General features: G+C 37.0%; 1 protein-coding gene across 11 annotated transcripts in view; it reads right to left on the bottom strand.

Annotated features, from left to right (window-relative positions):
• Positions 1-14,506, bottom strand: part of Ascc3 (activating signal cointegrator 1 complex subunit 3) — a 282,945-nt gene that overhangs the window by 180,214 nt on the left and 88,225 nt on the right. For all 11 annotated transcript variants that reach the window (XR_010060704.1, XM_063279181.1, XM_063279180.1 and 8 more), the window contains 2 exons: positions 9,175-9,351; positions 3,454-3,525 (listed from right to left, as the gene is read on the bottom strand). Coding sequence is in view for 10 of the 11 variants with exons in the window: in XM_063279181.1 (XP_063135251.1) it covers positions 3,454-3,525; positions 9,175-9,351 (249 nt within the window). In the remaining variant the exon portion in view is untranslated. The remainder of the gene's footprint in view (positions 1-3,453; positions 3,526-9,174; positions 9,352-14,506) is intronic.

Here is a 14,506-nt window from a genome sequence, read left to right as displayed (position 1 = left end):
ACAGTGTACAGCCTCACTCCTAGGTTCCTTGTGCTTGAGAATCAACAGCACCTGGTAACCCAATGGCTGCCTTGGGGTGCCCTAGCCAAGTCTTTTCCTCCTAACTAGGCACTATTACCAGAATAAAGGCCTGTCCTCAGGAACTTCTGCTTTCAGAAGTAAAGTAGTAAGTGAATTTACACTGAAAGAAAGTAATTGGTAGTGAGATTTCATCTGTACTGTCTACACATTTCTAATCACTATCTATCCACCTCTTTAAAACGGATTAAAATAGAATATCCAAATATTGTATACTTTGAATCCCACAAAATGATCTGTTCTGAGAAGCACTTCTCTGTTTCATAATAATGTAGAAAATACAATCAGCTTCATTGCAAAATGATGTGCGATTCCTTATCCAAGAGCTCTGTATCACAGATTTAACAAACTGCTTATAAGAGATATTTTTAATAACTGTAACCCTCCCAAACCTTCTAGCTGCAGTGAATATATAAAGTCTTTCTACCATAGCTTTATTCTGTAGACGATAAAGGACAATTATTTACAGATTATCATATAATAGATATTGTAAGAAAACTAGAGAAAAGTGTGTGGGAAGATATCCACAGATTATATGCAAATAACAATGCCATTTTAGATTAAAGCCTTGAAAACCTTGGAATTCTAGTATCTGTTCGGGCGGGTGTCTAGAATCAAACCTGCAAAGATGTCAAGGAGAGACTACCAATTATCTGGCCAGTAAATGCTAAATATAGATAGATAGATAGATAGATAGATAGATAGATAGATAGATAGATAGATAGACATTTAGACAGACAGATATATATATATAGTGATAAAAGACTATGAACAACAGCAACGTGGGGTGGGAAGGGTTTATCTGGCTTATACTTCCAAGTTACAGTCTATCAGTGAGGAAAGTCAGTGAAGGAACTAAGGCTGAAACCATAGTGGAAGACTGCCCTTTGCTGGCTTGCTCCTTAGCTCATGTATGCTGTATATTTCACAGTGATATGCTTGTATTTCTGCTTCTAGTATTTAAAGAAATATTTGAACCTTTCATTTATAATGAAGTCTACCATATACTGATGAAAGAAGTCTTGTGTTGCAATAACAGCCAAACACAACTAAAAGCTCTATGTAAAACTTTACTAATCCACAGCTCTAAATAGATGCAGACTCAGGAGTCAACACATCAAATGACAAGAGAACCCAATGTATCACTGTTTTGTCCAGGACCTCATTTTCATCTGTCAGCTATGAGTAACATACACATCTCATTAGATACCAAGAGAATTTAATAAATGTAAGATAAGGTTTTATCATTTTCAGGTTTTAATAAAAAGATACAAAAGGTATTAATCAAGGGCTTCTTGATTTTAAGCAGTATTGATAAAAGTAAATTTAATAGTTAAAAATAGAGAACTGAGTTATTTGTCTCCCACTCAGGTAACCCTGGGTTAGATCCCTAGGAAGTAAGGCAATGCCTGTGATTCAGCACTTGAGAGGTAATGACGAGAAGGATCAGAAAGAAATACAAGGGCATCCTTAGCTACATGAGACCTTGTCTCAAAAAAGATAAAAAGCGAAATAAGGAAATGAATAAGGAAATGTGGATCCCCAAATAAAATGAATGAACTAAGGTTAAACAATCAAACAAAATTCTCAATACTTCATTCTATTAAGTTCAGTAGAAAAACACATTTTGATACTCCTTCTTTAAGAAAGACAACTTGCTCCAAGGGTGTTCCCTGGCTGCAATAAGTCTCAGGTCTAGGTTAGTTCTGACTCATCTCATATACATAGTCATCTCATTCTGACTCAGGCTCTGGGAAAAAGCTTCTTCTGTACACAAAACTATGCTTTTCTTTTTGAAACAGACCAAGATAACTGCAGAAAACCATGACCAATCAATCAAAACAGCAGAGCTGTGGGTCCAATGTCAATGGATACATTTCCACATCTACAAAACCTTCCAGCACTAATGGCTCAGGAAACGTTGCAGAAGGCAGGGAAGAAAGACTGTAAGAGTCAGAGGAACCAGGGATTTTGCTATGAGGTTGTGTCTCCTGGTAACCTAAGATGCTATACCCACAAAACCATATCATCATGATCGCCTACACATGAGCTGAGTGTAACTCCAATGGTCACATTGTAGTAGACAGGGAAAAGCTGATGAGGCCTCAACACTGCAGATCACTACTGGCAACTAAGGAAGGCTGAGAGTGAGAGAAGGAGTCTGCCCCAGGGAAGAGCACACCAACCGACTGAAAACATACAGAAACATCACACAGACTTACGAGAACTTTGTCTGTGCACACACATAAACATATGTAATAATAAATAATGAAAAGAGGCTATGGCTCTGAAGATGGGCAGGAAGGGATTTATGAGAAGGGTTGGAGGGAAGAAAGAAAAGACAGACATGTTGTAATTACATTATCGTCTCAAAAAACAAAGTTCTCTACAAGTTTTAAAATCATGAAAAGCTAAGAGTAGAGCTACTAAAATATTTTGAGAAATTAATAAAGTCTTTCTTCATTGTACATTTTTACCAATGGTTTTGAGTTGTCTAATGAAAATACTGAATAGATACGGTGACCCTCTTAAACATAAAAACCACAAAGACTCCGATAAAAACAGCTTACAAGTCACAAAAGTATGACCTAAATAAATAAATTTTACTCTTCTAGAAAAATTACACAGCTGTGTATGAGTGGACAAACCTGATATCCAAACTCACAAGAAACTGAGTTTGAGGCCAGCCAGGACTACATAGAGAAACATGTCTCTAAAAATAATCAATCAAATCAAATCAATCAAAGTCTTTACCAAAGACCAGCCCAAGAACAACCAAAATAGAAAACAGTTAACTTTTTTAAGTTGTTTTATCATTCCACCTTTTCCTTAAAGACGTTTGGTTCTATGGGGATGTTAATAAAAACTACTTAAATCTTTTCTCCCCACTGCACCTGGCCAGGGATGGAATTAAGTGTCTCAAATGCACTGGTCTACCATCGAGTGCATCCCAGACCTGAACTGCTCAACTTCCAAACACAATTAAACAATACAAAATTGATTAAATACATTTGAAATATACTTAAGGAAAACAGTAAAAGGAACATCATGAAACACCTTAATAATATTTAAAAATATGAACAGAATAGAGTTTTCAGGTTGTTCTGTTTAAAAGATTCAAGGAAACAAAAATGTAAAGGACAACCTTGTTTTAAAATACTTAATAAAAAAATGGCAAACAAAATACTGTGACTTACCAATAACAGGCTATCGATATCACTTAAGAATATTTATATGATTCATTAATTAAATGATTCATATAGCTACCCATTAAACTACAACAGTTATGGAATAAAGTCGGAATTCAGGAACAGTAAAGTTTGAAAAAGTCTGCAGTTTTTCATTAAGCATTTCCTAGAAAGGAGCTCGGTGTACCTGGTGTCCAGCCTTTACTTGCTTCAGAACGCTTTCGTAGCACACTTCATCCATGTTATTTAACTGCTGCATCTTAAAGATTTTAAAACATGATATTATAAAGTTAGACGACAAAACAACAAATGAAACTTTGTCAACTACAGAACAAAACCTTTCAGACTAACTAGAGCAGAGAAGCAACAAAAGAAAGTCTCTAACACAGAACGAACAAAATGAAAACAAAGTACTTCAAGCACAGTTTCCAAGTACCAAGAGCACAAGGCTAGTTTTTAAAAGTTAGTGTCTAGTTTTAAAAGCTAGAGAAGTGTTAATCTTGGAAGACATTTAAAGGACTCTACTTTCCCAAAGAACCTCATTCCCCAGCCTATCCTTTTTTCCTGTCTCATTTCACGAACCACAGTGCTCCCATATTTCTGAAAATCTAGAGAACACAGGTTGACTAACAAAGAATAATCTAAAAAAGAAATTAATTTGCTGCATAAGTTAATTCAATAACACTTTTAACTCGGAAAACTTGTAATTAATAATGAGATAATCTACCGCTAAGTAGGACAGGATCTGAAAAGCAATTACAGTGTCTTCCATCCCCATGATAAATACCAACATTCTCACAGTTCTCTGGGTCAGGTCCATTTTATACTGTAAACACCATCTTACGATTTCTAATAATTTTAGGTAACATAGCTTCCATTTTGACTGAAATTTCTAGTAACTGACTATAAACCACCTTAACAACCCCTGATGAAATTTTCATAGTTACCAACAATGTATTTCAAATTAATATAAACTAGTAAGATCTAATAATATAAAAATTGGTAATTATAAGAAACATAATTTATTATCCACAATACAGTATGTAAATTCCTTTAATTGCCAAATATCAAACCTCTAAAAACATTCCATCACTTCTCCATCCAACATTGTAAAATACAATACTACCATAGTGATATGGAAAACACTTTAAATTTAATTGCCTTTAAGTGATCTACATAATGTAGTTAAAAAAATTAAGATTTAAGATGGCTTACATGCATTTGAAATATTTTAAAACATCTGTAAAAACCATCTTCTATAATTTAAGCTACAAATCTGGAAAATCTAAAAATAATTTATATTCATATTGATGACACACTGAAATGAACTAAATAACAAGCTATATAGCAAGGAATGCTAGAAAAACACAAAGTAAATATTAATTGGACCCCAAATGTATGTCACAATCATTACCATGACATAAACTATACTTTTTTTTCTCTAACTCTAAAAGGGAATGCTGGAGTTTTTGATCTTAGCCATTCTAACTGGTGTGAGGTGGAATCTCAGTGTTGCTTTGATTTACATTTCCCTTATGAATAAAGATGTTGAACATTTCCTTAGGTGCTTCGCAGAGATTCGACATTACTCAGCTGAGACTTCTTTGTATAGCAGTGAACCCCATTTTTAATAGGGTTATTTGTCTCCCTGCGGTCTACCTTCATGAGTTCTTTTTATATTTTGGATATAAGCCCTTTATCAGTTTCAGCATTGGTAAAGATATTTTCCCAATGTATTGGCTACTGTTTTGTCCTAACAACAGCGTGCTTTGCCTTACAGAAGCTGTGTAGTTTTATGAGATTCCATTTTTCGATTCTTGATCTTAGACCATAAGCCACTGCTGTTTTGTTCAGAAAATTTTCTCCAGTGCCCATGTGTTTTCGAGATGCTTCCCCACTTTTTCTTCTATTAGTTTGAGTGTATCTGGTCTGATGTGGAGGTCCTTGATCCACTTGGACTTAAGCTTTGTACAGGGTGATAAGCATGGATCGATCTGCATTCTTCTACATGCTGACCTCCAGTTGAACCAGCACCATTTGCTGAAAAGGCTATCTTTTTTCCATTGGATGGTTTTGGCTCCTTTGTAGTAGGATCTGATGATTTTTTGAATTTCCTCTGATTCTCCCTTTTCATTTTTGATTTTGTTAATTTGGACACACTCTCTGTGTCCTCTGGTTAGTCTGGCTAAGGATTTATCTATCTTGTTGATTTTCTCAAAGAACCAGCTTTTGGTTCTGTTGATTCTTTGTATAGTCCTTTTTGTTTCTATTATAGTCCTTTTTGTTTCTATTTGGTTGATTTCAGCTCTGAGTTTGATTATTTCCTGCCTTCTACTCCTCCTGGGTGTATTTGCTTCTTTTTGTTCTAGAGCTTTTAGGTGTGCTGTCAAGCTGCTGATATATGCTCTCTCCTGTTTCTTTCTGCAGGCACTCAGCGCTATGAGTTTTCTTCTTCCACAGCTTTCATTGTGTCCCATAAGTTTGGGTATGTTATACCTTTATTTTCATTAAATTCCTAGAAGTCTTTAATTTCTTTATTTCTTCCTTGACCAGGTTATCATTGAGTAGAGCATTGTTCAACTTCCATGTATATGTGGGCATTCTTCCCTTATTGTTATTGAATACCAGCTTTAGCCTGTGGTGGTCTGATAGGACGCATGGGATTATTTCTATCTTTCTGTATCTGTTGAGGCTCGTTTTATAACCAATTATATGGTCAATTTTGGAGAAAGTACCATGAGGTGGTGAGAAGAATGTATATGCTTTTGCTTTAGGATAGAATGTTCTATAAATATCTGTCAAGTCCATTTGGTTCATGACTTCTCTTAGTCTGTTTATGTCTCTGTTTAATTTCTGTTTCCAGGATCTGTCCATTGATGAGAGTTGGGTGGTGAAATCTCCTACTATTATTGTGTGAGGTGCAATGTGTGCTTTGAGCTTTAATAAGGTTTCTTTTATGTATGTAGATCCCCTTGTATTTGGAGCACAGATATTTAGGATTGAGAGTTCATCTTGGTGGATTTTTCCTTTGATGAATATGAAGTGTCCTTCCTTATCTTTTTTGATGACTTTTGGTTGAAAATCGATTTTATTTGATATTAGAATGGCTACTCCAGCTTGCTTCTTCCGACCATTTGCTTGGAAAGTTGTTTTCCAGCCTTTCACTCTGAGGTAGTGTCTGTCTTTGTCTCTGAGGTATGTTTCCTGTAGGCAGCAAAATGCTGGGTCCTCATTACGTATCCTGTTTGTAAATCTGTATCCTTTTATTGGGGAATTGAGTCCATTTATGTTGAGAGATATTAAGGAATAGTGATTGTTGCTTCCTGTTATCGTCGTATTTGGAGGTAAGATTATGTTTGCGTGCTTGTCTTCTCTTTTTTTGTTGCAAAATGATTAGTTCCTTGGTTTTTCTAGGGTGTAGCTTGCCTCCTAGTATTGGGCTTTACCATTTATTATCCTTTGCTGGGCTGGAATTGTAGAAAGATATTGTGTAAATTTCGTTTTTCATGGAATATTTTGGTTTCTCCATCTATGTCAGTTGAGAGTTTTGCTGGATACAGTAACCTAGGCTGGCATTTGTGTTCTCTTATGGTCTGTATGACATCTGTCCAGGATCTTCTGGCTTTCATAGTCTCTGGTGAGGAGTCTGGTGTAATTCTGATAGGTCTTCCTTTACATGTTACTTGACCTTTTTCCCTTACTGCTTTTAATATTCTTTGTTTTGTGCATTTGGTGTTTTCGCTATTATGTGACAGGAGGATTTTCTTTTCTGGTCCAATCTATTTGGAGTTCTGTAGGCTTCTTGTATGTTTATGGGCATCTCTTTCTTTAGGTTAGGGAAGTTTTCTTCTATGATTTTGTTGAAGATATTTACTGGTCCTTTGAATTGGGAGTCTTCACTCTCTTCTATAACTGTTATCCTTAGGTTTGATCTTCTTATTGTGTCCTGGATTTCCTATATCTTTTGGGTCAGTGCTTTTTCCATTTTCCATTATCTTTGACAGTTGTGTTGATGGTTTCTATGGAATCTTCTGCTACTGAGATTCTCTCTTCTATCTCTTGTATTCTGTTGGTGATGCTTGTATCTGCAGCTCCTGGCCTCTTCTTTTGGTTTTTATATCCAGGATTGTCTCCCTTTGTGCTTTCTTTATTTTTTCTATTTCCATTTTCAATTCTTTCACCTGTTTGATTGTGTTTTCCTGTAATTCTTTGTTTGATTGTGTTTTCCTGTAATTCTTTCAGGGATTTTTGTGTTTCCTCTCTAAGGGCTTCTACTTGTTTACTTGTGCTTTCCTACACTTCTTTAAGGGAGTTCTTTATGTCTTTCTTAAAGTCCTCCATCATCACGATCAAATGTGATTTTAAATCTAGATCTTGCTTTTCTGGTGTGTTTGGATATTCAGTGTTTGCTTTGGTGGGAGAATTGGGCTCTGATGATGCCACGTAGTCTTGGTTTCTGTTGCTTGGGTTCTTGTGCTTGTCTCTCGCCATCAGGTTGTCTCTGGTGTTACCTTGTTCTGCTATTTCTGACAGTGGCTTGACCGTCCTATATGCCTGTTTGTCAGGAGTGCTGTAGACCTGTTTTCCTGTTTTCTTTCAGCCAGTTATGGGAACAGTTTTCTGCTTTCAGGCATGTAATCGTTTCTGTCCCTGTGGGCGGGAACCAGAAGGGCCTGCCCCTACTTCTCCTGGGTCCCTGTGGACAGGGGGCCTAGATGGTGCTAGGCGTTTTCCTCTAGAGTCAGAAATGTGGGCAGAGAGTAGTCTCCTCTGGATTCCTAGGCGTACCTGTCCCTGTGAAGGTCTAGCTCTCCCTCCCACGGGATTTGGGTGCAGGGAGCTGTTTGACCGGGTCCGTTCAGATCTGAGAGCAGTCTGGACTGCAGGGCTCCTGCAGCTTGACTGCCCCTATCTTCCTGTAGTACCTTACTTTTATACCATGCAGCCTTTGCAGATTATCTTTTGCAATAGCGATAACTGAGTTCTCACTCCAGAAAGATGGCTTAGTGTTTGAGATCATGGACATTTTTGTCGAGGACTTGGTTCTCAGCACCCATGTCAGCTCCAGTCTGATCCAAAATTCTTAGCCTCCTCAGGCACCAGCATTCATATGCATAAATTAAATATTCATTTACTGAGTATTCATCCAACATTTTAAGAGTATGAGGCGAAAATAGCTGTTTTGCTAATAAACTTGTTACATTAAATCTAATCTAATTAATGAAAAGCCAAGTTTAGATTAATGCTAACAATTTTAATTGGTTCTTTTTTAGAAAAGATGTCAAAAGAATTTTGAATGTCATCCTAAAGCTATTTCATCTAAGGAAGAATATGAGTTGAACAGAATAAATTTTAAGTGAGCTTTACTTACATTATCAGAAAACTGTACTAAGAACACCAACACTACAAATGGCACAATGGTGGTACTATTAATGGAATGCCTACATTTAAAGCATTACATAGAACATTAAAAATATTATTTATATACAGTTAATACGATAATTAAAATATACTTTCTGAAGCAAAATTCTCCCTCATTGGCTGCTAGCATGAAATTACTTTTCAATTTCAATTATTCTTTTATTTTAAATTAACATTGTAATAAAATATATATTACTGATTTAATTACAGATTTTATTATTTCACAATGCCCTTCAATTAAACTAAAATAACTCTGAGAAGTTAACAGCTAAAATTACAAAATACAAGTTGAAAGATTGCTGCCTACCCTAAGAAATCATTCTGCAGGAAGACTAGGAGCCATAAGAAGTGTGCCTGACTTCATTTGAAGCCATACTTGTATGTTGTGGAAGTGATGCTGGGTAGCATTTAATCCCAATTATGTATTCGACAATACGCCAATAAAAATATTTCTTTTAGAAGTACAACTGTCATAATGAACTCTTACCTTATTTGCACTTTTAATCCCTAAAAATGTCTGTCCCAGAGGTACAGGTCGAAAACGGCCATCAAAGTAGAAAAGACCAATGTAGGGGTTAACATGTAAAAATGTAGCAACATCCAGGTAGTTGGGCAAGGTTGCAGATAAGCCAAGGATTCTTATCATACTCTGTGTGGATTCAACCTGTAAGGGTGATTTCAAAAGGAATTTATTTACTTAAATAAAACTTAACCAAAACAAAAACCTCAGATTAACCTATCATGTATCCTATCAATAAGAGCTACTAAAAATTATAGCACAGGAAATGGATATGAAGTCACAGAGGTGTTATCATCTAAACGTGAAGGCACAATAGATATAGGCCCAGGGTATGTGGCTCAGTAATAGATCACTTGCTTAGCATGTGTAAGACCATGTAACATTCCCCACTCCCCACACACCGTACTCCTTATTTACTATCATTAGAACTTATGGAATTGACATTAAATAGCTGTAACAGCTTTATAACAATGAAATTAATTCAATAAATTTCAAAAACTCGGGCTGGAAACTTAGATACCTGGTAAAGAGCTGGCCTGCTATACACCGGGCCTTGAGTTTGGTCCTCACAATTGTCTAAAAATAAAAACTCCCCCAATCCAACAAACAAATGTCAGATTCTGATTATAATATGTGTAAAGCAATAAAATTAAGGGACTGTCTGACTGTTCCGTATACTTGATGATGAACACACATCACCATGTTGTTAAAGCATTGGTATCAAAGTCAAGGCTGTTAAGAAGGCTCGGTTTTGGAGATAACAATGAAATAAGCAAAGCAGGGCTCCTGCAGCTTGACTGCCCCTATCTTCCTGTAGTACCTTACTTTTATACCATGCAGCCTTTGCAGATTATCTTTTGCATTAGCAATAACTGAGTGAGAGAGTCAGAGAGATGGCTTAGTGTTTGAGATCATGGACATTTTTGTTGAGGACTTGGTTCTCAGCACCCACATCAGCTCCAGTCTGATCCAAAATTCCTAGCCTCCTCAAGTTATGGAAACCTTCACAACTCCAGAACCATCCAGCCACCTACACTGGTGACTGCACAATCCACAAGAACCAGGTCATGCAGTACTGAGTACAGTGCAGACCCACACGCACAAAGACTACTTGAAACATAATTTTGAGTACTAAAAACAGATGGCATTAGGTCAAAACATAAATACAAAGAAAGAAATACCATTCATGGATTTAGACTCATTAAAAGCCATCTTATATAAAACAGCAAAAACCCATTTCAAATTTCACCCTAATTAAAGAATTCCCAACAATGTGAACCAGTTACAAAGAGTCACGGTGAACAGTACAAAACCCACGTCTTGAAGATTTTTTCTCATCTTTACCCCAGAAACTAGGAGTTAACTCTCTAGGGTGGAGGGTGGGAACAGTGCTGATAATAGAACCCAAGGCCTTTTATAGTACACTTTATAATCACTATTTTATAAAGTTTATGTTTAGACAGTCTGTCTCCTTGTTGAAAAAGTTAAGAAGCAGTGTTAGTTGATTGTTGTTAAGTGCAATAATTTATAATCTCATGTATTTATCTTACTGTCTGATCATGCCAAGTGTGTTGTGAATACAGTCCCTAAGGCAGCATTTGACTTCTATCAGAAACAGAAGTTACACTGAATTGGAATAGCTTCCAGCAGCACTCACATTACTGAGTCATGGCTCAGTATGATGTGAAACACTGCCATCTACTGGAAATACTTAGTAATCACGAGAAACAAACAGGAACATGCTTTTTAATACCAAGTGTTATGAGCACTACACTAGCACCTCAGAAATATATGAGAATCAAAAATACATTTATATCAAGGAGATTAAAATCTAGTGGAAAATACAGAAATTTAAAGAATGAAGGACAGCTAGTTTTGATTATCAAGCATTGATAAATGCTAAAACTGTACAAAGCAGAAACAGAGGGAACACATGTTTATTCCAGTCATCTCCTTTTAGTACGTTGAAAGAAGAATGACTATTTTAATTAAACAAAGTAGTATGTGACAGGTTAAAAGAACAGTATATTTTTAATCAATGTTTGCACAATGTGACCAAGAATGAAGTAACTGTGTAACTGTCATTTAGAAGCCTTAATTGCACACAGAGGAAAAAAAAAAAAACTTCATTCTATCTCAAGAAAGTTGTGTGACAGCTAGAATACAGGGTTACTGTGCTATAAAGAAAGGGAACCAATAAAATACTTTCAAATGGCTGGAACCCACAGTAGCTGAAAGACTGATGGACAACAAAATGAGATGACCAGCCTGTAGTAAACTTCAATAACTACCTACCTACCTGATACCTTAGGATTACAAGTAAGAAAAGTGTAGAAAACCAGTGAAAACTGGTAATATTATGAAGATGATAATGGGACAGTGGAATAAGCTGCATATTGATATGTTCTCTAAATCAAACTACATGTAGTACAACCAGGTAGATAATACAGTATACACAGTCAGGATGGACTGAAGGCAAACCTCATGCCACTTCCTGACTCGATGGGAAGCTAAAACTCAGGCTAGTTAAATTATTGTAGTGTGAACACCTGGCCACACTCCTCTAACAATGTGTAGACAACTTTTGCTTGGCCTCTAAAACTCTACAATTGCAAGAAAGTCTTGTGGAATGCTTTTAGCTTGATGGACTGGACTCGAAAAGCTGCTCACCGCAAATAAATCTGGACCACCTGTGTTCACGCATCATGGCTCTGTGAAAATGGCCCCAATATCAAATACCAAGGCATAAAGCAAAAAAAAACAAAATGAGGATCAAAATCATTATATTTGCTGTAAAAGATAACCTGAAAACTCTTATTCAAACTCTCGGGGTAAAATCTGGGATACAAACAAGCGTCGAGTAAGATAAGTTGTGGAAGGAACAGAAGCAGTCACAGACCTTTTGTGTGTCTTCTGTGTCACGACCACATGCATCGTTGAAGCTACTCTGATGCGGCGTTAGACAATACCTGACTTTGTACATCACACTGAGCTTTAAGGTCTCTGAACTTTACATAGGTGTAGTGTGTGCACATTTATGTACTGACATGTTGAAAAGTGATACATTATAAATTCTCCTCCGATTCCATCTGAGCTTCCTGCAACTGCCGTCACAGACATACCTCACCCTATGCCTGCTTAAAGCCAAGTATATCCAAGGACTTTATTTTCTTTAGCACTACATTCATAGTACTTGGAAGTATTTAGTAAACATATGGTTAGAGTTCATTAAATGAAACAGTGAATGAATGTAAATATATTATACTCTTTTTCTTCCCGTAAGATTAGCTCGTTCCACAAACAGGACAGACTCCTGTTCCATAAGGAATGTAGCCTGGGTAGGTATGAACTTCAGTTCATGGCCTCACTGTTTTTAAAGCCTCCAATGTAGCGTACTGTTGGAGAAACTGAATGCAGTTTACCAAGTCATTCCTGTGCTGCAGAACATTCTGGTTGCTCTTCATCTTTGACTTTAAAAAGAAAGCCTCAATTATACGGAATCATTTTCTTTGAGTTTATGCTGTTTGTTTCCACAGACTAGTTTTCAGAAATGAGCTACAAAAGCACATGCTTCCAAATCATAATGCCCTTCATTTCCCTTCATAGTCTATCTGCAATCTAACAGAAATACAGATTAGATTCTTTTTACATGGTCTCTAAATTTCTCCACATTTTTATTTCTACTTTAAATAATTTCCTAGGGGCAGAGCATGCCCAAGACAACTCTCACAGGGCTCCACTCAGGCAGAACATGTCAAGACAATTCACACTCAAACAAGATGATCCCTGCCCAGACACTACACAGAAGAACCTAGGACCCTGGCCCCACTAAGATGAGTGTCTAAGTGGTGGGGAATGGAAGAGAATGAGAAGCACAATGATATGTGCACAATGAAAGGAGGCTGAACTAGAGACCTGAGGGTAGTGATGAACAAACAGCCTGATGTTAGTGGCTTGCTATGCCACCTGAGGCCATCGTGAGGTCCTAGCCTAGACATGTACCATGTCTAGGTCATGGGCCTGCAGCAGCAGTGGTCTGTGTTGATATCTGTGTTACTGTACTGGGTTGGCTTAATGGTGCTTGTATTCTAATGCTAATCTGAGGCCCCCAAGAATGGTTCCCCCAAAGACAAAAGAGTCCGAAAGTAAGACAATGAGTGACTCTTCTCCCAGTTAACTGTGATGGGTAAATAAAGATTCAACAGTCAATACCTGGGCATAAGAGACAATAGGCAATGTTTAGGTTTTGCAGGCTTGGGGTCAGGAAGACAAAGAAGACAGTACATGAGAGGAGAAGGGAGAACCTCCATGGGTTAGCTGATCCACAAAAAAAGTGGCCCCAAGGGCTGCCCAATTGGAGTTAGGAGCAGCCTAGATGGAACACAGAAAATATTAATAATTCAGGCTTATGCATGGGAAAGTAGATTCTAATAGCATGGAGGGTAGGCAGCAACCCAGCTACTGTGCTGCTTAAGGCATATTGAAACTATAAAGATTGTGTATGTTGTGTCTTTCATATAGGAATTCAATAACCAAAAGCCAGGATTGATAATAATTTCTACATGTTATCATTAGGCAGATGTTGCTCATTTGGGCGTCCACCTGGGGTCATGCTGATATTGGAGAGCTATATAGAATTGGCCCATGCCCTCACTAGAGGTGGCACCCTGGAATACTGACCCAACTTATTGCTTGGGTAGTGTGAGACAGCTGGTCCCAAGGTGCAAGCTAGCCAGAGTTGTCCTGCCCCACCACCAGCTACAGAGTGTAGTCACTCCTCTCCTAGGCAGCACAGTAGGGAGTTTTCGTTGAGATTCAGTCTCCTAGAACTGTGAGAAACTATACCCATAGAATGTCAACATGGCTGCCTAAATATGACCTATAAAAGATAACACTAATACGTATGTTAATAAGAAAAGGAGATGCTTATAAGCTTCAATTCTAGACAAATAAATAAATACTACTAAGGAGCGTGGTGGGTGAGAGAATAAGTCAACCCCAGGAAAGAGTACACCAACTGCTTACCCAATACAAAAAATGGTCATCTCTACAAACATACATGCATACATACATATACATATATACATATGCTTATGCAACATTGTATGTATCAGGCTGTATTTATACATTTAGAATTACACATACAACAACAATTAAAGAAAAAGCAGGCATGAATTTAAAAGCAAGTAAGGAATGGGAATCTAGGATAATGTTTGGAGGGAGGAAGGACTGATATAATTATAATATGAAAAGAGTTTCCAATTTTGTCTTAGTCTGTTGTATTGCTATGAAAAAAAAA

The sequence above is a fragment of the Rattus norvegicus genome, chromosome 20 (assembly GCF_036323735.1).
Source record: "Rattus norvegicus strain BN/NHsdMcwi chromosome 20, GRCr8, whole genome shotgun sequence".
NCBI lineage: Eukaryota > Metazoa > Chordata > Mammalia > Rodentia > Muridae > Rattus > Rattus norvegicus.
This window is presented reverse-complemented; position numbering and strand designations above follow the sequence as displayed.